The sequence below is a fragment of the Perognathus longimembris genome, chromosome 4, assembly GCF_023159225.1.
Source record: "Perognathus longimembris pacificus isolate PPM17 chromosome 4, ASM2315922v1, whole genome shotgun sequence".
Classification (NCBI taxonomy): domain Eukaryota; kingdom Metazoa; phylum Chordata; class Mammalia; order Rodentia; family Heteromyidae; genus Perognathus; species Perognathus longimembris.
Window position 1 is genome coordinate 37453187 of NC_063164.1, and position 24574 is coordinate 37477760.

Here is a 24574-nt window from a genome sequence, read left to right on the forward strand (position 1 = left end):
CTAGTTTACATGCCCACCATCAGTGCACCCTTTACCCCAAATCCTTGCCAACATTTGTTGTTGCTTGAATTCATGATTTTGGCCAAACTAATGGGGATGAGATAGACTGTCAGAATGGTTTTGAATTACAGTTCCTTTATGGCCAGGGATGATGAGCATTTCCTCTGGTGTTAGCCATTCTTACCTCTTTTGAGAAGTCTCTTCTTAGCTCCTTTGCCCATTTAGTGATTGGTTCATTATGTTGGGAGGGGTTTCTTGAGCTCCTTGTATATTTTGGATATTAGGCCTTTGTCACATGTATGGCTGGTAAAGATCTTCCCCAATCTGTTGGCTGTCTTTCTACTTTATTAACTATGCTCTTTGCTGGCACAAACTTTTTAGTTTGAATGTAATCTTATTTGTCAAGTCTCTCTCCTATATGCTGTACTCCTGGGAGCTTTTCAAAAAGTTTCTGCCTATGCTTATGAGTTCTGGTGTTTCTCCTACTCCATCTTGCAGTAGTTTCAAAGATTCAAACCTGACATTAAGGTCTTTGATCCACTTTGAGTTGACAATTGTGCATGGTGACAAACAGGGGTCCACTTTCAGTTCTCTGCATAGGGATGCCCAGTTTTCCCAACACTAATTATTGAAGAGTCTGTCTTTTTCCCACTGTGTATCTTTGGCTCCCTGGCTCAGGCCTGTTTTAAGAAAATACTTCCTCCCCTTCCCCTGAGATACTTCCTTCCTCCCCCTCTTTTTGCACCACCCCCTACTCCTCCCCAGACAAATGGTCTGGTCCAGCAACGGCCTAGAGCGCCCCCTAGAGCCTGTCCCCTACTAGGCCCCGGAGCCCGCTTGGAGACCCCGCGCGGGGACGGCTCCGCCCACCTAGGGGGCGGTGCCTTCGTGTTCCCGCGCCTGGCGTCCAGGCCCCGCCCCCTCCCCCTCCGGCTCCGGTTTCCGCTGCTTTGGGCCCAGCCTGACCGCTGGAACCCCGGCGGGGATGCGTCCCCCCGGGCCGTGGTGGCTGCTGCTGTGGCTGTCGCCCCTGGCTACGCGGCCCACGGTTGTAGGGCGCGAAGAGGAGACGGCAATGGCAGGTAACGCGGGCCCCCGGCAGTGGGCGACCCCTTCTAGGTGTTGGGGTCACCATGGGCGCGGCTCATGCCGGGACAGGCCTCACCTTTCCCGCCTGGTGGGATCCCCTGGTTTCTGCTGGCCTGTGCACACTTAGTGATTTTAGAACCAGAAGCCACCCACAGTTAAAAGTCTGGCCGGCCACCCCCTTACACACACACACTCACACACACCGTTTTCCAGAAAAAGTCAAAACTCGAGAAAGAATTCATTTAGATGAGTATTATTTTAATGATCAGATGCACAGAGGCAGTGTGCCTTTGTGTTCCTCCCTTAACAGTATACTCCTTTGGTCCTACTGTGAGTGAATGCTTATTTTTTTCAATACAGTTTCTCAGTTTGCATCTAAAACTTTATTACATCGACAGTTACTATTTTAAACTCAAGACCAGAGGAGGTAACCTTGTAGGAGATGGAGGATCTCCTGAACCTGGCTGGCTGTTGTGACCTAGTAAGTGGTCACATGTCAGACACAGATAATAATACAGATATTGCTTTGTGATTTATGCATTATGCCCACTTTGTGAGAAACCACTACTGATATCCATTCATAGTGTTGTAGCCTATTGGTGGAGTGCTCTCAAGATCTTGACACAGAAGGGGAAGTCACAAAACTCAGTTCTAACTCGAGAATTGCTAGTCATTTGTCATAAGCTTAATGTTCACTTTGTTTTTCCATCCATAACACCCCAGTCCATAACACCCCACAGGGCGCTGATAGCTCATGTCTGTAATCCTAGCTACTCAGCAGGCCAGGGTCTAAGGATCATGGTTTGAAACCAACCTGGGTAGAAAGTCTGTGAGAGTCCCATCTCCAGTTAAACACAAAAATGCCCGAAGTGGAGCTGTGACTAAAGTGGTAGAGTGAGCAAGAAAACTCAGGGACTGTGCCCAGGTCCTGAGTTCAAGCCTCAGGACCACCACACACACCCACACCCACTTTTCACGAATGCACTCTCTATAACCTTCCACTTATTGCATTGACAGCTCTAGTGGCAAGGGAATCCATCAGGTATGGACTTTTAGCTGGACCAACCCTGTTCCCAATAAAGGCTGGGTCTTTGTCTAAGGATGAAAGTGAGAATGGATGTTGAATAGGCAAGTTTTAGTTGCTACTGCATTTATCCACTCATAGGTCACTCAAGTAGTTTGCTGCAAATTTTATCTTGGGGAACTCTTTTCTAGTTTTCATTGGGCAGTACTGGGGTTTGAACTCAACGCCTCAAGATTGTTAGGAAAGAGTTCTACCACTGAGCCACATCTCCATCTCTTCTTTTGTGCTGGTTATTTTGAGGTAGATTCACACTTCCTGCTTTCCTAAGGTGCATGCCTGGACACCACAATTCTATTTTAAGCTTCTTATCATAGCTGATAGGTGTGTACCATATTCTGCTTGTTTTGATAAGCAGGCTTTTTGCCAAAAGTTTGGCCTGGGATTACAATTCTCCCAGTATCATCTTCCTTTGTACCTTAAGATGACAAGGCATATACCATGCATGCCAGCTGTTGGTTGAGAAAGAATCTCACACTTTTCTGTTTGACTGTATTCAAACTGCTATCCTCCTGATCTCAGACTTCTAAGTAGCTAAGATGATATGTGTTTTACTAGGCATTAGGCAGTTAAAAGTGCTTCAATCGTCTGATTATTTAATAGCCTCAGAGGGGTAAGCAACCATTTATATACCCATTTAGTACATTAGAAAACAGAAGTATAGGTTGTAAGAAATATAACAAATATGTATTGGTGTAAACAATGCAACATAGGTCAGTCTAAGGAAGGTTGTTTGGACATGGCAACAACTAGACAATTAGATGTAACCCTGGACCAACAACTAGAAACTTAGGTTCTAGTTTCAGCTGTTATATTCAGTCACCTAGCCACCTATTGGTATGACTTTGAACCAGGCACATAGTCTTTTATAGACCATATTTTCAGAGTAAAATGGAGATTTTTTTTTTTCTGAAGTTTTCAACATTTTCCTTAGGTTTTTCTTTCCCCAGAACTAGTATTTGAACTCAGGGCCCTAACACTGACCCACATCTTCAGCCACCCCCCCTCCCTGCTGGGGTGCCACTTTTAGTGTGTGTGTATGTTTGAGATATGGTCTAACTTTCTGCCAAGGCACATTTTTTGGTTGTGTCCAATTATTTTAGGCTTCCTATTTTAGCTATGTTTTTGTTTTTGTTGGCCTGGAACTCCCAATCTCATCTTCCCATTTATTTTAGGGTAACAGCTATAAGATACTGTGTCTACCTAAGAAGACACAGTAAACTAAGGAGTTTTTTAGTGGTTCAGTCTGGGCCGACCTTGATCCACTATCCTCCCTTTCCTACTCTCCCACGAGGCTAGAATAACAAATGTGAACCACCAGTATGTGGCTTTCCTCACCTTCCATTTCTTTATTTCCTTTTATGAACCCAATGTTTATAAAGTTTTTGCATTCTCTATGGCAGAGGTTCACGATTTTGTTCAAGACATAAGATAAGTCTGTGCTTGAAGGTAAAATCAGCTCTGAATGTGCATTAGGATGTGTTCATTTCAGTTTTATTCAGAGTTTGTTTTACACTGGGCCCTTCTGTGACATGAAAAACTTGGATGAAGTGACACTTAAGAACCTCTGCTATTCTGAAATTCAGTGTCGGTCACACACACACCCTCTTGAGGAATGGAGAACATCTAAGCTGAGGCCAGCTCTCTGCATCTTACTTGGAGGAAAGTCAAAGGCAGTTGGCACCAAAGGCACAGGTAGTTGTCTGTCTGGGAGCCAGAGTAATTTCAAATCAAGTGTCACTTGTAATTTGTAACCAATGGGTGAAGTCCCTAGAAATTTTTTTCTTTTTCCTGCAGTGAAGTTCACGTGACAAAAATGGCTTCCTAGGCTTAGACTACAGCAACAACTGTAACTGCAGCTTTTAAATTTCATTGTGGCAAAGGAAAATCTCTATTGGCATTAAAATCAGACCTAAAGGTGCGCCAATTTCAGTTTCATTTACATGTACTTGAAGGAATAAAAATGAAGATTTATAAATCAGGTATAAAATCAAGTAAAAAAAAGGCAAGATTACTCGTCCTGGCGTGTCCGGGAGTTCTTCCTCTTTTTTTTTTCCTCACGTGCTTAGAAGTTCAGTCTCCCGCCTCTGCCCTTCAGTCCCGCCGTCAGGAACGCTTGGGTTTAGCGCCCAGTGGGTACCCAAGGCGTGCAGTCGATTAGGAGCGGGGTTGGGACAGATCCCTCGGGCAGGTCTGGCGGCCTGGGCCTCCCTGTGGCAGGCCTGTTTTAAATTGGTGTCGGGAAAGATAGGGCAGTTCTCTGGAGACCGTTCAGCAGCTGGTAAACCGGCTGCAACCTCGAGCCTAGCCATCTGGTCTGCTCTTCCCTCTTTTTCACTCAACTCGTTTTTGTGCAACCAAAGGAATTGATCAGATGACAGACCCGGAAATACTGTAGCCTGAAGGACAAAGTGTTTTAGGATACAGAAAAACGAGTTGAGCAATTTCCCAGTTGTGTGACTTGAATAATTTTTTTCACATTTTCACTGTGATTTTCTTTGGAAATACCCTTCTTACCTAGGAGGAACCAATTTGTTTTTGGAAGACCAGGCTGAGGATTTTCAAGGCATTGTCTACTGCATGTTATCTCTGAATGGTTAACTCTCTAAGATTGGTTTTCACGGCTTATCCAGTCAAATACCTACTTTCAAGCTGCATTTTTCCCCCCTAGGCTGTACAGCAAAAAATCAGAAAAAAATTCATAGCATTCACATTCTAATTGAAGCAAGGGTAGGAGAATCCATGTTTGATCTCTCACTAGAGGGGAAATAAAAGGAGAGAGTATGTTTCAGATAAGGGAATCCTATACTACCTCAAGTGCTCAGTGCTTTGGAGAAGGCAGAGGAGGGGAGGAGCTATAAGTGAGGGGGTTAGGAAGGTCAAATAAAGCTATTTTAATTTCATTGTTATTGTAAAGGTGATGTACAGAAGGGTTACAGTTATGTAAGTCAAGTAAAGAGTACATTTCTTTTTTGAAGTGACACCTCTTCCCTCCTTTTCTCCCTATTTCCCTCCCCCACAAATTGTATAGTTCATTTTCAACATAGCATCTAGTGAATAGCATCTGCTGCATTTGTTCATTGCTTTGTCTCCCCATTTCTGTGCTCCCCCCTAACCTCCCCAAATCAGATAAACTTACATACAAGACAAAAGGTTCAGAAATCAAAAAGAGCAACAAAGGAGAAAAACAGAAAGAACAAGAAGCAAAACAACATAAAACCTCTTGTTTCCATTTTTTGAAGTTCATTTCAATAAACATTTTAATATGTAAAATAATCTAGCATATATATAATCAGAAAAATAAAACTAGAAAAAAACAACGCAAACTGTTATACAATAGAGTTATCTCTGGCTAACATCTTTGAAAATAACTCACCAACATTACCAGCAAAAATCCTAATTGCATCTGAAACCACTGGGTTTCATAAGTGAAGGTTTGTTGGCTTTTTGCCTTTTGTTTTTCCTGATTTTCTTGCTCCCTTTCCTTTTCTCAAAAGAAACCATAGTTATAGTCCAAAGAAAATGGCAGCACAATTTAATAAATGCTTATATTCGGTTCTAGTTTTGAGGGTAATTTTTTTATAAGAGAACCATGGGAAGTTACATTTTCAGGAGGAACACTGATGAAATATATTTTTATAGTAGGTGATTTAAGAACTGTTAAGATTTGAGAAGTGTTTATGTTTTTCATTTTTAGAATGTTCTATAAGTGGGTTTAAGTACTACCTGCACTTTTCAAAAGTTTTGACTGAATATTTTTACCATATGTATGACTAAACTTTTAAGCTCTAATATATAATTAGACATATAAAGGAGTAATTTCAGATTTAACTTATTAATTCAGTAGGTGGTACAGATGTCCTTTTTAACCATATGTGCAGTAGTGCCCCCTTTTTGGTAGAGAATGCATTCCAAGACCCTCAGTAAAGTCTGGCACTGCAGTGTGTCTGAACCCCTATTATATGTGTTATGCTTTATTTTTCTGCATACATACTTGCAATAGAGTTTAAATTATAAAGTAGGCACAGAGATTAAAAATAACTAATAATAAAACAAAGCGATTTTAACAGTATGCTGCAATTGAAATTACTTAAAATTTATGAATTGTCTACTTCTGAAATTTCATTTTTAATATTTTTGCACTATGGTTGACTGTGGGTGACTACAGGTAACTCAAATCATGGATAATGAAACCACAGATGAAAGGAGGGACTATTGTAGTTCTAAAATTAGAGTAGTTTAATATTTATAAATTGAGTCATATTTAAAGTGAAGTAAGGGACCTGTCAGGCAATCCTGTCTTGAATCTTTGGGGACAATGTCCAGAAATACACTCTTCTCCGGAAGTCAGGTGTGGTGGAATGACTGAGAAGGCCTGCTGAGGACTGAGGAGTTTAGGAAGGCTGCACTCATTAGAGAACCATCTTGCCACAATAGTCAGGATAACATTCTCCCCTTCCCCCGACCCCCACCCCCACCCCACACAGTAGGGATCTGTTTTTAGCCTCAAGTAAAAGTAGTTTTCCCTATTCAGGTATTATTCCCTTCTAACCAAATAAATGATCACTGCAATGGGTTAAATTATATGGGGATTGTGATGCTTTGGAGTTTGCCTACATCTGTAGCAGGATCAGCCAGCAGTTTAGGCTCCATGAAAGAAAAGTGAATGTATGTATGCCACAAACTGAACCCATACCCCTTTCCTTTCACAAACTTGCTTCTTCCCATCTGGGTGAAAGGCCTCATGATCTCTCCACTCGCCCGAAACCTTCATATCATCTTACTCTCCTTCTTTTGATGAATCCTCAAAGCCTGTTGAGTTCATTTTCTTAGTGCTCTTGAATCTATTCTTTCCACTTCTTCAGGCATAGTTCAGTAATCTGGGGTCCTTCCCTTGTTTCAGGCTAGAAATGATACAAGCTTCCAGCTCTTGTGGGTGCCTGGGAACATCCCAAAGCCTTGTTTGTAATCGGTGCTTTAACTGTGTCCACCACCTTACTGAAATCTTCATTTAGCTGTTTCCTATTGAGACTTTGAGACTTAGCTGAAGTCATTCAGTACTGTGCTTTCAGGATGAACTCTGTGTTCTTGTCATATAACCACTGCTTGCCTCGCAAGCCGCAAGTGCTATTCTATTGCTGTACTCCCCATTTCCTTCACCCCCAACTGAATTCCTCCCACAATCTGCCTCATATTCTTGATTCTGTACACATTTTCTATCCCCTCAGCCTTATTCTGTCTCAGTGCTTCCAACTTATCCCATTAGTCCTCTACCCATATTTCCTCTTTTCTGGGAATCTGCCTTTAATTTCTGCCCTCTACTTCAGAATTGAAGACATGTGCTTCTCTGTGCCCTTAGCGTATCCTTCAAATGTCATTAAAGTATTGACACTGATTGTAATGTTTTATCCTGGTAGGTTGAAAAGACTAAAGGGCTGTAATTAGGATTTGCTGATGTTAAAATATTAAATGACTTGGAGTACACTTTTAAAAAAGATTCTGGCAATGAAATATTTAGGAAACCATTTCTTTTTTTTGTAATCTTAGTTCCAAGATGTAAAGCTTTGAAGGAAACAGATATAATTAAAACTTCAGAGTCAGACTGTTACTGCTACAATCAAATGTCCCAAATGAAGTGGACATATATATGGTCAACAGTACAGGTAAGGGCCCACTTTGAAATCATGTCCTAAGGACAGGGAATGAAAACACATTCTGAAAATAAAAGGTCCTTTTTATATGGGTACATAGCTGAGTATCAGGATGAAAGCTGTCATGAGGGTCACACATGGTGCTGCTCATGGATGGTGGTGTGGGAGAGGACATGAACTCCTTCATGTTTCTCTGCCCCTTCTCAGACCACTCAAAACTAGCATGTAATAAAACTAGCATGATAAAGTATTAAAAAGAGTGATCAGAATAGTTCTTAGGGAAGATGACATTTGCAAAAGGCTTTAATACAGTGAGATATTGAAGAGTGTACCTAGGGAAAGAATATTCTAGACTAAGGGGCTAGCCTCAACATCATCATATCTGGAAGCACAGGGTACTGATTTTTACCATTTCCAGTGCCATAGACTACTTTGATCACTTGGCTAAGGTGGTATCTGTCAGGTCCTCCCACTTTCAAATTACTATTTTCATTAATGGGTGAATAGTTTGAGGAGATAATTTGTAGATATTCTGTTCCTCATCAAACTTATATTCCCTAGTTTTATCATTCATTGATGTTGCTTGCCTGAATCAATTATCACCATGATGTTTATCAATGCTAATATTCTAATTCCATTATTCTTTCACATTCCTTGGCATTCCACCATACAGAAGAGTTTTCCCTCTTGTTTACTAATTTGTAATTTCACAAATTGTCAGATTATTTCCTTGACTCTCATTAGTCATTTTGAAACTCATGTTCTTCTAAATTTGGCCATAAGAGTTCCTTTAAAGTAGTTCCTTTAACTCATGATGATATTTTTTTTAATTGTTTCTTTATTTTCTAACAAAAAGATGTTTCAGGCTCATGTTGTGTTTTCCTGGACCAAACCTTGAAATACACATTTTATTCATGGAGCATTAAATATTAATTGAGTTCATTACAACTAGGATACCACTGTTACATGTATGAACACACATATACACCCATACTCTTGCACATACATCTGTTTCTGTCTATTAGTTCAAAGTCATGAATTCTGCCAGATTCCAACTGCAGAGTTCATTATAGTCTTCTACTTTCCTTATTTATAACTCAATTTCCTGTAATGAGAAACCTGGTTTTCATCATTTGATACACACACACACACACACACACACACACACACACAAACACGCACAAATCTATATCGAAAGTAGTTTCACAATTGCTAAATCATAACATTGTGAAAAACAAACAGTAATAGGAAGTCAATATTTAGTGTTTTATCTGTAGTTCAAGAGTATAGTTTTACTACTGGGTTTAATACTTGGGTTAATCATTCTTACCCACCCTGTCAAAGTATAGTTTGCTTTTTGTGCTGGTCCTGGGCTTTGAATTTAGGGTCTGGGTGCTATCCCTGAGCTTTTGTGCTTACAGCTAGCACTCTACCACTTAAGCCACAGCTCCACTTCTGGCTTTTGGTGGTTAATTGAAGATAACATTTCAGGAACTTTCCTGCCTGGGTTGGCTTCAAACCATGATCCTTAGATCTCAGCCCCCTTCCTAAGTAGCTAGAAGTACAAATATAAGCCAGTGGCACCTGGCTTATAGTTTGTTTTCATTTGAATCCATTTCACATTTTTATTAATATCATGATTGATTTTAATATTTTTAAATATTAAAAATTAGAATATTTTACAAGTCAAACTCTTCATAATTTGGGTGCTGGTGGCTCATGTCTGTAATCCTAGCTACTCAGGAGGCTGAAGTCTGAGGATTGCAGTGTGAAGCCAAGCCAGGCAGAAAAGTGCATGAGATTCTTCCAATTAACCACCAGAAAACAGGAAGTGGTGCTGTGGCTCAAGGTGATAGAGAACTAGCCTAGAGCAAAAGAGCTCAGGGACAATGCCCAGGCCCCAAATTCAAGCCCCATGACTGGGGAAAAAAACCAAAAACCTCTCCACAGAAATATTCTCAAGAGAATCTGGCTCATGCCTGTAATCCTAGGTACTTAGAAAGCTGAAATCTGAGATCTGAGGATCACAGTTCAAAGCCAGCCTGTGCAGGAAAGTCCGTGAGACTTATCTCCAATTATCCACTGGACAACCAGAAGTGGCACTGTGGCTCAAAGTGGTAAAAGCATTAGTCTTGAGTGAAAAAGCTTGAGTGAAAAGGGAGGCCCGGAATTCAAGCCCTATGACCAACCAGAAACAAAACAAAAACCAGAAGTATTCTCAGAGAAGTCTCACTCATCCTCATTTCTTCTATTCATTCCAACTCTTGTAGGTAAACAACCATTAGTTTCTGGTATCTTTCCTATGTTCCTTTTTGCAAAAGTAAGCAGCAATGCATTTTTGTATGTGGAGGGCTGGAAGTCAAGGGGCAGAGAATTTAGACAGAGGAGAAAAGGACTGCACTATTTTTTTTTTTTTACTATTATTAGGAAATAATTGAAGCCAACTTGATTTATAAAGAAAAAGATAATTTGAGTAGGATCTGAGGTTATGTTCTTCAGTGGACACGATGAGAAAAGCTGGAAGTACACATGCTCAGTTGATCTGGAGGAAGGAAGTGCTTTTTCTATCTTTTTCTTATTGCAGTACTCAGGATTTGAACTTAGGGATTTGCACTTGCTAGTCTGGCCTGATGGCTGCTGAGGCAGCCTCCAGCCTTGGTTTTCACTGGTTATTTTTAGAATGGAGCTCACACTGGAGCTACAGTCTGCCTGATTTTTAGGCTTCCCACCATTACTGGCATAGTGTCTAGCTTTATGTCTGGAGATGGAGCCTCCCCAACTTTTAGGTCTGAACTGGTCTGATACTACCATCCTCCTAACCTCAGTTTTCCATGTAACATATGATGACAGTGTGTGTGCCTGCACCCAGATATGGGTTAAGAATGGCTCCCACAAACTTTTCTGCCCAGGCTGGCCTGAACTGCAGCCCTCTTATTCTCTGCCTCTCGAGTAGCTAGGACTATAGGCATGAGCCATCAGAGCTCAGCTGATGTGGTTTTCTTAAGTACAGAAGAGGGTAGAGATGCTATTTCTCTTATCTTTATGGCCAAATAGTTTGCCACCTGTTACTTTCTGTCTCATCAATTTTCTATATGCCGCTTAGCCACAATGACTTGTTGAAAGAAGACTTAATCACAGCTCAGGTCAGTAGTGTCTACTTTGAAACATGTCTGTGTTCCAGTATGTGGTTGAACTAAATGCTGGTATGAAAGTCTCCTTGGTACTAGAACCCAGTCAGTCAAGGGCATCTACATATTCTTTCCTTAAGCCAATTTTGGGCTCTCCTTATTCTTCTTATGCTTATGAGAAGCATTTACTTCTGTGTTTATGGATTTATTTGTTCTTGTTTTGTAGGTGACAGTTACCAGTCCAGGCCTGCTCAGTATTGAATACATCACAGGCAGTCATAATTGCCAGTATCCAGATACCATTGTAACTTTTATCAAATGTGTGATTCATAACTTTTGGGCGCCAAAGGAGACTAATGAATTAACTATAGTCATCAGTCCATATGGGGAGACTGTGTGTTTCTCCATAAAGCCTGTCAGGAAGATATTCATTTATTCAATAAGTGTGAACCGAAATAGTAAGTTTGTTTTTATTCTTTCTAGATTCAGTTTTTCTGGGGTCAAATTCAATAAGTGGATATGTCTTTTCTTTTAGCAGCAGTACATTGACACAAAGTGTTTACTGTGTATGTCTTTTTTTTCCTTCCAGTTGTAGATTTCAAACTCTTCCTTGTGTTTGTGGCAGGCATTTTCCTTTTCTTTTATGCAAAGACCTTGAGTCAGTAAGTATTCATTTTTACAGACTTAATGTTATTCGAAAGAGATATAGGTTGTTTTTGACTCCAAGGTAAATATTTCCATACTACTTGACATTTATAGTTCTTATTTAGGTTTTGCAAATGATAGGTCTGAAGGTAGTATTTGAAAGATCTTGATGGTAGAACAGTTACTTGTATATACAAATGGTAAAGTGCTTTTGCATACATTATTTTATGTATTAGCATTTTTATTAGATCTCATAACTATGTGAACTTTGTATTATTGCTCTTATTTTATCAATGAGAAAATCCTCATCCATCATCTCACAACTAGTTTTTCTCAGGGCCATAATTCATGCTCAGGTTTTATGAGCTTGTGTTCTCTATTAGATCTACTTCCTAGATTTATGACTGATATAGAAGTTTGAATATAACAAATGTCTACCTCTTGGATAAGCATGTTATTTTGGTATTTTGTTTCTTGCAATTTCTCTAATGAAAAAAGCAATCTCTTTTAATGTTTTACTTCTTAACTTGTTCTGCTAACTAGAACCCAACATTCATCAACCATCCCTAACCTTGTTCATTTTTTAGCTTTTTCTTGAGAAGAGTCAAGTGTGTTCAATATCATTCATGATCTTTATAAACTGGACAGTGTGTACATGGGGAAGGGTTAAAGATTGGACTCTTGAGGAGTAATTCTGAATCCTCTACTTAGCAGATGCTCACTTGGACAGGTCTTTTAACTTCTTAGTGCTTTTTAACTTCTTGGTTTCTTCCTATATAAAACTTAGACATGATAGCTGTGAATGCATGACAATACAAATTAATGTTCGGTTATTATTGTTGGATCATATTCTCCATATTAAAGATAACACATTCTGTTTTAAGTTAGTACAAGCTTTTTACCATAAATTTCCAAGTGCCAGTGGCTCGTGTTTTTAATTCTAGCTACTTAGGAGGCTGAGATCTAAGGATTGTGGTTCAAAGCCATCCTGGCTAGGAAAATGTATGAGACTTCAATTAACCAGTAAAAAATAAAAAAAGCTGGAAGTAGAGTTGTGGCTTAAGAGTGCTAGCCCCATGACAGGCACAGAAGAAAAAAAGAAAGAAGAAAGGAAAGAATAAAGAATACAGGATATTATTAGAGTTGCCTTCTGAGTTTCTCTTTCTTATTGTACCTTATAGCTACTGTTTCTGTGTTAAACATGTTTTTCATAGTGAAAGTGTTGATTAATTTTAAATGGCTTTTATCTGCTTGTTTTGACAGAAGCCCTGTTTTCTATTACTCTTCAGGGACCATGCTAGGTGTTCTAATGACATTAGTCTTTGTCCTGCTGTTCATGAGACAATATATTCCTAAGGTAGGAATACTATGCGTAGTAGAATTTGAAAAAAAAAAGGAAACCAAAAGGTCATAGATAGGAAAAACGCATCAAATTAATTCATGTTATAATAATTTCTGACTCAAATTGTTCTGCTGTATAACCAACTTCAAAATGTGTTCTTTTCTAGAGTCCATTTTATATTTATTAGTAATATTTAGGCTTACATACATATTAAGGTTTGATGACTTTTTTAGAGGCCATTTTATTTTTGAGGTAGTGTGAGATTTGTGTTTGCTTTTGTTTTTATGAGTAATGAGATTGATTCTATATTAAGTGAAAACTTTTCTTATCTTGGTAGAACTTAGAGAACTCATGTGGCTGAACCTTTATGGCATTGAAAAACAGCATTGCTACCTCTGAAGATTTCTCCTCTTCTCCAATATACCTTTAGTAATATTCTGAATTTTGTTGAGAGTAAATAAGTATGAATCCATAGTGGTAATGTTAGTCACCAATTAATGCTCAAAACATCAACATTATTTTGAGATAGCTTTATTCTTCTTAATAGTGCTTCTCCTTTCCTGTGCCGGCCAGTCACCTGGGGTCTCTTGTTAAAATTCAGACTCTGGTTTAGTCAAGGGCTTGCATTTCCAGTGACCTCCTGTGTGATGCTGGTCTTTCTGTTTTGTGGGCCATGCTCTGAACAGCCAGCCTCAGAAGGAGTCTTAAGTTGACTTTAGTTTGAGATAGAAGTTTCTAATATAAAGGGTTTATTTGTTTGCTTCTATTTTAATAAGAGTAAATGAACCAAAAAATGTGTCATTTATTTTCTTCCACACACAGTATAGCACCTTTGGGGCTCTAATGGTTGCTTGTTGGTTTGCTTCAGTTTATTTTGTATGCCAGTTGATGGAAGATCTGAAGTGGCTGTGGTATGAACACAGAATATATATATTAGGTAGGTAAATATCCTTAAAAAACACATTCTATTATTGATGAAGCTTTAAAGTAAAACTGGAGAAACTTTTTGACATACCTTTTCAACATCTAGATTTTTATTTTGAATTAAGGTGAGGGTGCTATTAAAAATAATATATATTCTATTTTATTCCCATAGTTGGTGGTTTCATTTCATACTATTTCCCTATAATTTTTCTTAGTTTTCTAATCCAGTGATCAAAAATAATGCCTTTCACCCACTTGACCGAATGTGCTGCTGAAGTTGGTTAAGCTCTAATGACATTTAACTTGTAACACTGTGTGTGTGTGTGTGTGTGTGTGTGTGTGTGTGTGTGTGTGTGTGTGTGTGTGTGCTGGTCTTGGGGCTTGAACTCAGGACCTGGACATTGTTTCTTATCTTTTTGCCTCAAGGCTAGTGTTATACTACTTGAGTACAACTCCAGCTTTTTGGTGGTTAATTGGATATAATCTCAGGGACTTTGCTGTGGGGACTGGCTTCAAACTGTGATCCTCAGATCTCAGCCTACTGAGTAGATGGGATTATGGGTGTGAGCCACCAGCACCCGACTATACATTTTTTTTAAGCTTGCACATGACTCCTTATTTTCTTTTTCTTGATATCTTAAGTATGAAAGGTAAGACATCATAAATATAAATGACCAATGAAAACTTAACTTTTCAGAAACAGATTATAAAAACATTATTTTACCTCATTTTAGGCTATGAAAAAAATCCTTCTTTGCTACTTTTTTCCTTAGGAAGTAGTGGATGCTGAGAAAACCTTAGTACCAAGTCTCTTACATAACACTTCTAAAAAAAAAAGAATTAAATTTTTGTAATACTTAAAAATTTTATGTTTTAGCTCATTTTTCTTTTTATGTTAAAGTATTTTAGAGTAAACAAAAGTAACGTATTCCCCTAAATACTTGCCTATTCATTGAGAGCATATTTCTATGTGATCAACTAACTTTTATTCTTTGATGCTGGAGACTGAACCTATGCTCAAGTATACTAAGCACATGCTCACCACTAAGCCTATATAGGCTCAGCCACACTATAATTTTTCTTAACTAAACTTTTTTAAATTAATAATTATAGGGCTGGGAATGTTGCTTAGTGGTAGAGTGCTTGCCTAGCATGCATGAAGCCCTGTGTTAAATTCCTCGGCACCACATAAACAGAAAAAGCCAGAAGTGGCCCTGTGGCTCAAGAGGTAGAGTGCTAGCCTTGAGCAAAAAGAAGTCAGGGACAGTGCTCTGGCTCTGAGTCCCACGCTCCAGAACTGGCAAAATAAATAAATAAATTAATTAATTAATTAATGATTACCTAAAATCATCTCTGCTCAGGCCATCTTAAAATTTTCCAGTTGTCTTTAATGGCTAATTTATATAAACTAGGATATAGTGCAGAACCACATTTTGTATCTGTTATGTTCTGTAAATCTTTTCATCCTTAACAGTTCTATTTTCCGTCATGGTGATAGGTGGAGGAGAGTGAACTAGTTGTCCTATAAAGTGGTTGCGTTCTGGATTTGTCTGATGACTCCGTTGTGGCATAATTTAACTTGTTCCTCTCTTCACCATATTTCCTATAAATGGGAAATTCGATCTCAAGAATTGCTTAGATACAAATCACTTTTCCTGGAGTACATTAGAGACAATGTGTATTTCACATTGAATGTCAGCTGGAGGCATACTATTATGTAGTCACACCATTAGTGATAATGGACTGATCTTTAGATCAAGAAAGTGATCATCTGATCAATCCCTCCACTGTCAAAATTGTGCTTCTTTTTTATGACCCAGAAAATAACCAACCATGGTAACAAATACGTCTTAAACATTGGACTCAAACCAGACATGCTTATGTGTCATCCTAATAATTATTGCACATCCTAACTTATTACTGAAGCCATCCAACTGTCTTCTAGGGGAGAAACAAAGCAAACTAAAGTTGTCTGACAGATCATATCTTTAAGTCAAGGCTCTCATAGATTTTGCCCATGGATTTCCAAGTTCAAATGTACATGATTGTACCTTCTGCTTTTCAGGCTACGTTTTGGTAGTTGGATTTTTCAGCTTTACTGCATGTTACAAACACGGGCCCCTTGTTGATGACAAGAGCAGAAGTCTGCTGACATGGACACTATGGTTTCTTTCCCTGGTTCTCATCTACGCTGGGGTGGCAATGCCTCAGTGTGCGTATGCAGTTATGGCCCTCCTTCTCTCCTCCCGGTGCCTGTCCTACCCACTGAAAGCATTCACTTATACGAGATGGTGCGTATCTTTTTGTTACTACTGAATTTGACATCTTATTCCCTGGTTTGGTTTATTGTTCTGGGAAGAATTTTTGAGCACATCATATTTCATATTGTAATTAATGACACTTAATATGGAGATTTCACTCTGAGAACTCTTAAGATTAAACAGGAACTCTAAGCATCTGATCCCACTGTCTTCATTAATCTCTGGGTTGTGCCACCAATTGCTTGGTAATTAAAACTCATTCAAAATTCACTAAAATCAGTGGCAAAATGTCTTGGGCTCAGCTTACTTAAAATTTTTATTTTATTCTTCATTTCATTAGAGTCAAAGACTGTACTTAAAACAGTTGGGGGGGGGGAGAATCACAAATAACTGAAAATTGCCATCCCATTATAAGTTAAGTCTATGCCTTTTCCAAGTGTAGAAACAAAGATAAGTTAACTTTGTTTTGTCTCTCCTCAGACATAGGATCTGAGCATCTGTTTTTGTGTCAGGTGTACAAATGGAGATAATACTGCTGTTGAGGAGTACCTGCAGAGACATGAGGACATATATCTCCTTTACTGGGGCTTGAGTTCAGAACTTCATACTTATTAGGAAGGCTGCTAAGCCATACCTCTAGCCCTTTTTGGTGCTAGTTAGTTTTGAGATAGGATCTTACTTCCTGCCCAGAAATGTGCCTGGACCTTGATCTGCCTATTTTAAGTTTCCTCTTGTACATAGGATGATAGGTGTATGGTGTTACATCAAGCTTCTTTGGTTGAGACAGTTTCCTCAATTTCTGTCTGGGCTGTCCTCAAACTGCAGTCCTCTCGATTTTATCCTCCCACAAAGCTAGATGATAGGCATGGAGCAGTGCACCCAGCTATGGGTTGAGAAGGGATCTCATGAACTTTTTTTCTCCCTGAGCTGATCTTTAACCACACTTCTCCTGTTTTCAGCCTCTTAAGTAGCTAAGGTTGCACGTTAACCACCAGCACCTGGAATGTATGTGTGTGTGTGTGTGTGTGTGTGTGTGTGTGTGTGTGTGTGTGTGTGTGTGTTTCTGTCTATCCTGAGGCTAGAACTCAGGGCCTAGGCACTGTCCCTGAGCTGTTGTGCTCAAGGCTAGCACTCTGCCACTTGAGCCACAGTTCTCCTTTTGGCTGATAAGAGTCTCATGACTTTCCTGCCCTGGGTCTCCTGAGTAGTTAGGATTACAAATGTGAACCATTGGTGCCTGGTTACTTCTGTACTTTTTAAACTTTAAAACAGACATTGCCTGGGGACTAAGGGAATATAAAGAAAGTCTAGGAAAATTTCCTTGGAGGATCTATCACTCATTGAGCTGAATCTTAAATAATCAACCAAAATACTCCAGCAAATAAGTGCAGATGGATAAATACATAAATAGCTTGAAAAATAGGTGGGCTTGGGCTGAATTAGGCTGCATCACAGGCTACGCTGAGAATCTAATCTGGGTCTTTACACAGTGGACTCATTTTAGTAATCTTCTGATACCTTGACAGCAGTTAGAAATCCAAGTGAGTCCAGATAGGGGGAAGGCAGGGTGATCCTGAAGACTGAAATTCTGCACTGTACCCTCATGAAAAAGGAGGCAGTTACCACTCATGTTGATCTGATAGTTGCCTGGTGGGAATATGGTCTTGCTTTGCCAGAATCTTCTGGCTTTCTGGAAGAGTGCAAATGTAGATTTCCATGAAAGTATGAATCCTCACAGTTTCTAAATACTGGCACCTAATCCAACTGAAATAAAAAATACATCCAATAAACATCAGACCAGAGACCGTGAGTACATGTGGGCTGGTAGAGTGTGGCTTGAAGTCTTCCTACACACCTGGGAGGATCAAGGGAGAAGGGATGAGTTTCCTGCCACAGGGAGAGATCCCTGTGGTCCAGACAAGGACTGATGAGGATCTGACTTAGAGCAGTGAAAAAGGGAGTTAGTGGATGTTGAATAAAACTGCCCATAAATAAGAAATGGCCCTAGTTCATGCAGTGAGGAAGCCTGAAAGCCAGGGCTGACCCCAGTTGTTGGGCTCAGAGTCCAGTTTTACCAAGCTCAGCATTCATGCCAAGTTAGATACTCCTAAAAGAAGGAAATAATGCCTGTCATTCCTTAATCCAGATCAAGGGTAAAAGATAAGAAATATTTTAGTTTCTTATTCTCAAGAAAATATAGATGTTTTGCTATTGGTGATAATTCTGATTTGTAATGAGGTTTTAGAAATCTTTGTGTAGCTATAAAACCACACACCAACTGGGTGTGGCTGGGGATGTGGCCTAGTGGCAAGAGTGCTTGCCTCGTATACATGAAGCCCTAGGTTTCATTCCTCAGCACCACATATAGAGAAAAGGCCAGAAGTGGCGCTGTGGCTCAAGTTGGCCGAGTGCTGGCCTTGAGCAAAAAGAAGCCAGGGACAGTGCTCAGGCCCTGAATCCAAGCCCCAGAACTATCCAAAAAAAATAAAAATAAAAGAACCACACCAAAACATGAAAAACTCATTGATAAATATTACACAAATGTTTTTATTTTTTATCATTATTACTCTATGATATTCTTGGATTATTAAATTTTCTGGAATTTAGAATTTTCATGATAGAAAAAATTCTAATCATGAGTCTGTCAATATGTAGTGAAAGAACAAATATGTTATACATAAAAAGACTTTTCTTGTTTTCCTTGAGGATAGTCTCATTTGCTGCCACTAGGTGGAAGTGTTACCCCACAATCCAGCTTGGTTTAGACAGTAAGGGACATAGGAGTTCATTTCGAAAATCATCATTTTATATTATCTTATACACTTAACTGTTAAGCTCTTGAGACCCTCTCCTAAGAATATCCTCCTTTATTCTCCCTGTGTGAATATTTTGATTGCTGTTTAATTAGTTATGTCCAGGTATAATTGTCTTTTATTGTCCATTGGGTTTACTTGTAGATTTATGGGCACATTCTTTTTTGTTTTTGTTTTTGTTTTTGTTTTTTTAAGTTTTTATTATAAAACTGATGTACAGAGAGGTTACAGTTTCATACGTTAGGCATTGGATACATTTCTTGTACTGTTTGTTACCTTGTCCTTCATACCCCCCTCCCCCCTCCCCCTTTCCCCCTCTGAGGTGTTCAGTTCGCTTACACCATACAGTTTTGCAAGTATTGCTTTTGTTGTTGTTTCTCTTAATTTACCCTTTGTCTCTCAATTTTGGTATTCCCTCTCAATTTCCTAATTCTAATACCAGTATACACGGTTTCCAATATTTAAGGGCACATTCTATATACTACAAATGAGGGAAACCATGAGTCTGGCTTACTTTGCTTAGTATAATTTTTTTCAGGTCTTTCCAATTTCTTACAAATGCTATGTACATAAGATCATATAAAATGATGCTTATCAAAATGAACTCCAAGAAATGGAAGAGGTTTTTTTATTATACTTTTTGCAGTTTTTTTTTCTTTCTCTTTTCTTCTTTCCTTTTTTCTTTGGTTTATTCCCTTCTGTATCCTTTGCCTTGTATATAAGTTTACCTAATTTGGGGAGCGGAAGGGGAAGCACAGATAGGTGGGACAAAGGGTGAACCAATTCAGCACTGAAAACCACTAGACACTATGTTGGAAATGAACTATACAACTTTGGGCGTAGGGAAATTGAGAAGGGAAAAACTGGAAGAGAATGAGGGAGGGGTGACACTGTGCAAAAGGAAATGTACTCATCTGACTTATGTAACTGTAACCCCTGTGTAACTCACCTTTAGAACAATTTTTTTAAAGCTTGCTTTTCTTTGTACCTATAAAATAAAACAACAAAACAGGCCTACCCCAAGAGAGCCATATTTTAATTATCTGACTGTGTAATTACAAGTTACAGCAGTGGGCTAGGCACCGGTGCCTCACTCCTGTAATCCTAGCTACTCAGGAGGCTGAGATCTGATGATTACAGTTAGAAACCAGCCTAGGCAGGAAAGTCCCTGAGACTTTTATCTCCAGTTAACCAAAAGTGAAGCCATGGCTCAAAGTGGGAGAGTGCTAGCCTTAAGACAAAAGGCCCAGGGACAACGCCCCAGCTCTGAGTTCAAGATCGACAACAGACCAAAGAAGAAATATTACAGAGGTGGAAAAATATAATTAATGTCCCTGCCAGAAATTGATTTTTGAAGGCATTAGAACATTTCTTATAATGTTACTGGAAGCAGAGAGGCATACATTAGGCCAAAACTGCATGTTGCCTATACTTCAATCATAGTGACCATGGAAAGTACAGTATACGGGTTATACACGGGAAGTTAAATGGTATTACTGATACTAAGGGATGTGTTTATATAAATCCTAAGGATTGAATTGAGCAGTAATCTGGCAACCAAATGCTACTTGTTTTAGGAAACTGAAGCAGTGGTTTACATCACAACAGCTGGTGTTTAAGTATCTCTCAGATGAAGAGTACAGAGAACAAGCTGAGGCCGAAACAAACAGTGCTCTGGAGGCGCTTCGCCATGCCTGCCGCCATCCTGACTTTCCTTCCTGGCTGGCCGTCTCCCGACTCCGGGCTCCTAAAAAGTAAGTCCTACTCAGTAGCTGCTGCAGCCATAACTTGGGTTCCCATTAGTTTGAAAATCTTCACCGGAACAACAAGCTATTTTCCTGGAATGTAGATACTGTCAAAGTCATCAGAGGTTCTTTTTTCCTCCGTGTTGACTTTGCAGATGCTATAAGGAAATATTGATCTGATGTGTCATATTGCTCTATTGTTAGGTACTGACATTAAGCAATGAATAATAAACCTAAACTTACAAAAATAGAGAAGGAATTGGCAACAGGAGTGGGTGCATCTCACTGCACTTAAATCTGGCCTTTTCTCCAAATAGTTATCTCCAAAAAGATCACATAAGCCGGAAAGTTCCCTCTCCGTTCACAATGTAAATGTCACCTTTATTGACATAAACTCCAATTTAATTAAAGGAAGTAAATAGGGCACACATTTTCTTCCAAATCAACCTTGGTGATTTTTTTTTTTACTAGATTTGCAGACTTTGTTCTTGGAGCAAGCCACTTAGCCCCAGAAGAAATCCAGCTGCATGAAGAACAGTATGGCCTCGGCGGTGCCTTCTTGGAAGAGCAGCTCTTTAGTCTACAGACTGACAATCTGCCTGCAAGTTGACTTCACTTTGGTCAAGGACATGGGTAAATGGCAAGGAGCTTATAGTTCTGATAATCAGTGGAAGAAGCATGTACTATGGACAAAAAAACCATACTGGAAAGGAAAACTAACCTATATTAAAGAGAACTTATTATTTTTGGCAAATTTTGCTACTAGTTGTACTGTAGGTGGGCATCCAGAAACAGTGACCATTATTGCCACTTTCTTCGAGTATAGACTTTTATAAGGAACAAGGGAAAGTTCTTGAGGGAAAAGTAAGTATGAGCAGGTACCCAAGTACCTTCTCCGTACCAAAGTACTAAATCCTCTCTTAATCCCCTCTCCATCTTGAAAGACTGCATTATTAATCATACACTTCATCATTGTCAGTGCAGGGAGAGATCTGAGATATGTTGGGTTAGTGTTTGCCAAAAAGTATGGAATACTAGTAAATGTTAGGAAACAAATCCAACTAAGTGAAACAAAATTAAATATATTGCAGAACTTTTCACCTTTCAATGATATTAATATATTGTGAGTCTGTAGTTGTTGTTTTTTTAACTTCATTTGACCATAGACCTTTTTTTCTGCGATGAATGATCAATCTTTGGAATACATGTTTGGAAATTACCAATGATAGTGGAATTGAGGTTTAGGGATGATAAGTAAACTGTTCAGGGCCTGGAAGCTGTTTGAAGGCAGAACTGGCAGGACTCCAGCTCTGGTGTGTCCTATGACTCAGGTAGAACCTGGAGTGCCATTTCCTTACAATCTTGGGTGTCATGTTGTTGGCATCTTTTTAATGTCTTCTATTGGCCAACTAATACTTGATAACTGTGATAAAGGGAAACATTAAGATTCAATTTTAAAGTTTTGATACGATTTTTTTATACATCCTCAAGGATCACTTTTTTATGTATGTTGATATTCAAGGCATTTAATCTTTTGTGACAGTTTGAGATTTATTTAAAACATTGTTTGGTTATATATATTTTTTCTTTTTCCTTTAGTTTAGGTTAAGGCTGTGGTTTTGAAGCTGAAAAACAAAAGCTCAGTAGCCAACCACTCTTACTGCTAAAGTTGCAAGCATGGGTTCCAATCAGAGAAGCGTGCAGGGTGAAGGCCTGGGGTGGTATAGCCAGTGACCTGCAGTGGGTGGTGGTGGTGGCATCACCTGTTTTAAGTTTACAGGCCTTTTTGTACTTTGGTTGATTCAAATGCAGAAAGTGTCAAGGGATCCATGTTGGCTTCAATCACAGACAAATGGATACTCATCTCTAGACTTACTTGCTTACCAATCTTTGCCTCCATGTGCTCAGTTGTATCCGCCACTTTGTAGAGCAATCTGTGACCTTGCCTGGAAGTTTCCTGAGAGCCTGCTCTATGACTTGTAAGACATCCTTCACTGTCTCTGAGAAAGTGTCCATTTGCCCAGTTACTTCTTGAGTCAGTTGGCTCTCCAGCTCAGGATCATCTTCCCCAGCCAGACCTTATGAGAGTGATGTATTAGGTTGGTTGCAGAGCATTTAGAATGCTTGAAGTTGGATTCTCCTAGTTCTCTGGAGAGTAAGTACCATCTTGGGCTGCCTGCTAGTTTACATTGATACTAGTTTTTCTGCTCTTATAATCATGGTGGGGAGAGCCTGTTGTGCTACATCTCTCTTTTAACTCTAGCAGGCAATGCCTGGTAGTTACAGCTCCATAGCAGGCCACCACCAATTTCTATCCTCAGGTTCTGGAAAAGTAAAATCCATGGACAATAAAGGGTGAGTGTCAAAGTATGCAATTTCTTCAAGTGAGAAGAAAAGAAACAGAGCTTTCCCCAGGCAAACGGAGTCCCAGTAGAAGAAACTTAATCTAGGGATGGATATATATATATATGGCCTGTGCTCTGATTGGTCACACCATATGCAAAAGAAACACCAGGCAACCAAGCAATCAGAAAAGACCTGTGGTGACTTGACAGAAGACCTAAAACTAGTCCTCAAGCAGGTCTCTTCTGCTTATTCCTATCTCAGGGCCATGGGGAGACTAACAGAACTGAGAATGTAATTCTGAGGAACTAGGGAGTGGGGAAGGACATTCTCTTCTCTATGGGTGGGAATTTGAAATGAACTTGGAATATCTGGAGTTTTTGTTAGGTCCTGCACTGCTTTTCCATTGCAAGGTGTTTTCTAGGAGCCTCGAGTCCTAATCTACCTAATTAACTAATTCTACCTATTCAGCATGCCCTTGAGCTGTTGTTGCTTTAGATTGTCTGGTTGTTAATATGTATAGCATTTGCTATTATAAATGTTTGTATATAAATACACACATACACACATACTTAATGATTCCTTACAAAACAGATTTGTGATATTTTTTTACAGAAAGCAAATGTTTGTTTCTTGATTCCTGATGTTAAAATTTAACCCTGAGGAAAAGAAGTCAAAACCCAGGTCTGAGATTTGAACATGGCATTCTCGGGGTTAAGATTGCTGTGTTGATTTTCTGAGAGTCTGAGAATCAGACTCTGGCTCTTTTGTTTTTTTCTGTGATGGGATCTTAAACAATGAAGACTCCCCCTTTATCAAGAGAAGGGCAATGTGGTAGGTTAGTAAAGAGAATTTTGTCACTGTCACTTTTTTGAGACATATTTATTAGAGCTTTTCTGAGTTGTTAAATGAGAATGATGATTTGGAACTTTCTAGACCTGTTTTCAAATTATATTTCCTCGAAGCTGTATATCACTATTTATTTATAGGCCTGTTTTTTTGCCAGACATCTTTTAATATTATGAGCCTTTAAAAATTTTTTATACTAAACTATTATAATCTGTGCCTTTACATCAACTTTGATTTCAAAAGAATCAAACACTTTTCCAATTTGCTTATTTTTATAAGCAAACAGGAGTCCCAACACTTTTTATCATAGTTTAATCTGATTTTCATGTTCCACAATTGTATTTATTGGTGCTGTATTATAAATGCACCAGATGTGCCAATGCTGTTCACCATGTTCATTTCCTAAGAATCAGTTTGTAGTATAAAATGTGTTTGAACAACAATCACCTACCAGGCCCATTTCCTCCAGGACAGCTCCTGGGTCTCAACTAAGCCAGGTTAGAGAGGCTGTACTGGGCAGAAGCAGCTACAGGCTGTAAGTGGGCGGACACACCGGTGTAACCATCACAATACTAATGGCTACAGAAAGAGGAAAGGAGCAAAGGGGAAAATGTCTTTGAGGATATTATTTTTCATGTTAATTTTAGAGAAAATTTTGGATTCACCAGCTTCTGTTATGAGTACTGTAAAAGCTAAACAATTA

General features: G+C 39.1%; 1 protein-coding gene across 1 annotated transcript; it reads left to right on the top strand.

Annotated features, from left to right (window-relative positions):
- Nucleotides 1-941: 941 nt before the first annotated feature.
- Nemp2 (nuclear envelope integral membrane protein 2) lies at nucleotides 942-24312 on the top strand. The gene is made up of 9 exons (XM_048345081.1): nucleotides 942-1082; nucleotides 7718-7833; nucleotides 11176-11407; nucleotides 11539-11611; nucleotides 12858-12951; nucleotides 13759-13873; nucleotides 15926-16151; nucleotides 20512-20688; nucleotides 21151-24312. The coding sequence occupies exons 1-9, from the start codon at nucleotides 986-988 to the stop codon at nucleotides 21287-21289; spliced, it is 1269 nt and encodes a 422-aa protein (XP_048201038.1). The 5' UTR covers nucleotides 942-985; the 3' UTR covers nucleotides 21290-24312.
- The last annotated feature ends 262 nt before the right edge of the window (nucleotides 24313-24574 follow it).